Source organism: Hordeum vulgare, chromosome 7H (assembly GCF_904849725.1).
Source record: "Hordeum vulgare subsp. vulgare chromosome 7H, MorexV3_pseudomolecules_assembly, whole genome shotgun sequence".
NCBI classification, from domain to species: Eukaryota; Viridiplantae; Streptophyta; class Magnoliopsida; order Poales; family Poaceae; genus Hordeum; species Hordeum vulgare.
Window position 1 is genome coordinate 510,387,796 of NC_058524.1, and position 2,370 is coordinate 510,390,165.

The following is a 2,370-nucleotide window of genomic DNA, read 5'->3' on the forward strand; positions in this document are numbered from 1 at the left end:
TACAGTTGTCGCTAGGTGGTCTACGCACCTTGAAGTATTTTTTTATTTCTAGTATTCTTTGCACTAACTTGATAATTGACGAATAGACTGGAAGTATTTTTAAAACGTTGTATCGTTGGAGCGGTAGAAGGGGAGCTCTTGGAAAACGCTATAGCTCACAGTTTTTTTCTTTTCACGGTTTGCTCTGCGACGTGCTATTGTGTAACATTGCACGCATTATAAGTCGCTAATAACTCAAAGCACAACCCTGTTCTGTTCAACTTCCGCTCACAACTCTTCGGCGGTACAAAGTACAAAATCAGATGGAAAAGGCAGACTCCCGGCATCCTCTCCTCCTACAAGTTCAAGAGCTAGCCGCACTCTCTCCGCTGCATGCACTCCCATTCTTGCCACCTCTTCAAGCAAGCGCGCCACCCATACGTCAATGGAGAGGTCAAGGTCCTACTCAGAGAAGAGCAACACAACCACCACCACCACCACCAGCCCGGCCAGCGCCGTCACCGAGCTGAGGTGCTACAGTGCCTCCTACGTCACACCCAAAAAGACAGCGGGCACCACCTGGCCTCCTTGTACTACAGCTTCTTCCTCGACGTCGGCAGCGACGGCCGGCTCGAATACGAGGTCGTGGAGCGGCAGCTTCCGCAGCGCCCCGGCGGAGCTGCGGAGGAAGAGGAGGGTGGCCGGGTACAGGGTGTACGGCGTGGAGGGGAAGATGAAGGTGTCGCTCAAGAACGGCGTGAGGTGGCTCAAGGGCAAGTGCACCCAGGTGGTCGACGGATTTTGGTGAAGCCAAAGGTGCAGATCGACAAGTTCCTTCTGCCTGGTGAACGTTGCCGTTTCGATGTTGTACTGTATGATCTTCCCTCCGGGATTTCGTTACTCCATCCATGCACTTGTTGGATGATCCGAGAGGTCTCCGGTTTTTGCCCCGTTTTCATAAATTAACTAGACAATTCTTTTTTTCCTGAGCTGCTATATGTATGAGTAGTTTCTACTACGAAGAAGTGGACAGTTTACTGGTCGCAGGGAAGGAGGTGTGTACCGCAGAGTGTCCTGATCATGCATATATGCTGGCTGTTCTTTCAAAAGTACTTCCCCGTCCCTAAATATAAGTCATTTTAAAGATTTTATTAAAGGACTGCATACACAGCAAAATAAGTGAATCTACATTTTAACATGTGTCTATATACATCTGTTAGGTGAAGCGACCTAACTTCCAACAGCGCCTTCCCCTCGCGTCCCCCGCGTCGCCCGCCCTGGCGGCGGCGGGGAACCTAGCCGCACCACCTCGGCCCCCTCCCTGTTGAAATTGGTAGTGGGCTTTAGGCCCATTAGAGAATTTCAGAAAATCCTTCAAGGGTCCATGTAGGCGGTGGCATGACAAGGTGGTGGAAAGTTTAGTCCCACCCCGCTAGTGGAGGAGAAGTTGGACCCCCTTTATAAGGGTCTCTCTTCCACATGCTATTGGAGAGTGAGAAGAGAAGGTGCCCTCGCGCACTCCTCCTCCGCCGCCCGCCTCGCCCCGACGCGGGTTACGGGAATGAGCCGAGCCGAGCTCATACCTACGCGCTTATTTTTGTCGGTCAGGAACGGAGAATACGTAATGGACACGGCACGATCCGAGACGAGTTTACCGCGTACACGGTCGACGGGAGAGCAGGCCTCCGAAACCCCGCCTCTCCCGTTCCTGTACGGGAGAGGGGCGATTAGGTTTTTGGGGAGCGGTCACGCGACTGCTCGCCTCCGTCCGTCTGCTTCGTCTACGTCCGCGTCGCCCTCGTCATCGCCATGTCTTCACCAAGCGAAGTTGACCGTCTCGTCCGCGAGAAGGCCGAAGCCGAGAAGAAGGCGACAGAGGATGCTGTTGGGGAACGTCGCATGGGAAACAAAAAATTTCCTACGCGCACGAAGACCTATCATGGTGATGTCCATCTACGAGAGGGGATGAGTGATCTACGTACCCTTGTAGACCGTACAGCAGTAGCGTTAGTGAACGCGGTTGATGTAGTGGAACGTCCTCACGTCCCTCGATCCGCCCCACGAACTATCCCGCGATCAGTCCCACGATCTAGTGTCGAACGGACGGCACCTCGGCGTTCAGCACACGTACAACTCGACAATGATCTCGGCCTTCTTGATCCAGCAAGAGAGACGGAGAGGTAGAAGAGTTCTCCAGCAGCGTGACGGCGCTCCGGAGGTTGGTGATGATCTCGTCTCAGCAGGGCTCCGCCCGAGCTCCGCAGAAACGCGATCTAGAGGAAAAACCGTGGAGGTATGTGGTCGGGCTGCCATGGAAAAGTCGTCTCAAATCAGCCCTAAAACCTCCGTATATATAGGTGGGAGAGGGGGAGCCTTGCCTTGGGGCTCAAG

At 53.8% G+C, this 2,370-nt stretch overlaps 1 protein-coding gene across 1 annotated transcript; it reads left to right on the forward strand.

Moving 5' to 3' along the window:
* Positions 1 to 359: 359 nt before the first annotated feature.
* LOC123413524 lies at positions 360 to 1,025 on the forward strand. The gene has a single exon (XM_045106461.1). The coding sequence runs from the start codon at positions 425 to 427 to the stop codon at positions 785 to 787; it is 363 nt and encodes a 120-aa protein (XP_044962396.1). The 5' UTR covers positions 360 to 424; the 3' UTR covers positions 788 to 1,025.
* Positions 1,026 to 2,370: the final 1,345 nt, after the last annotated feature.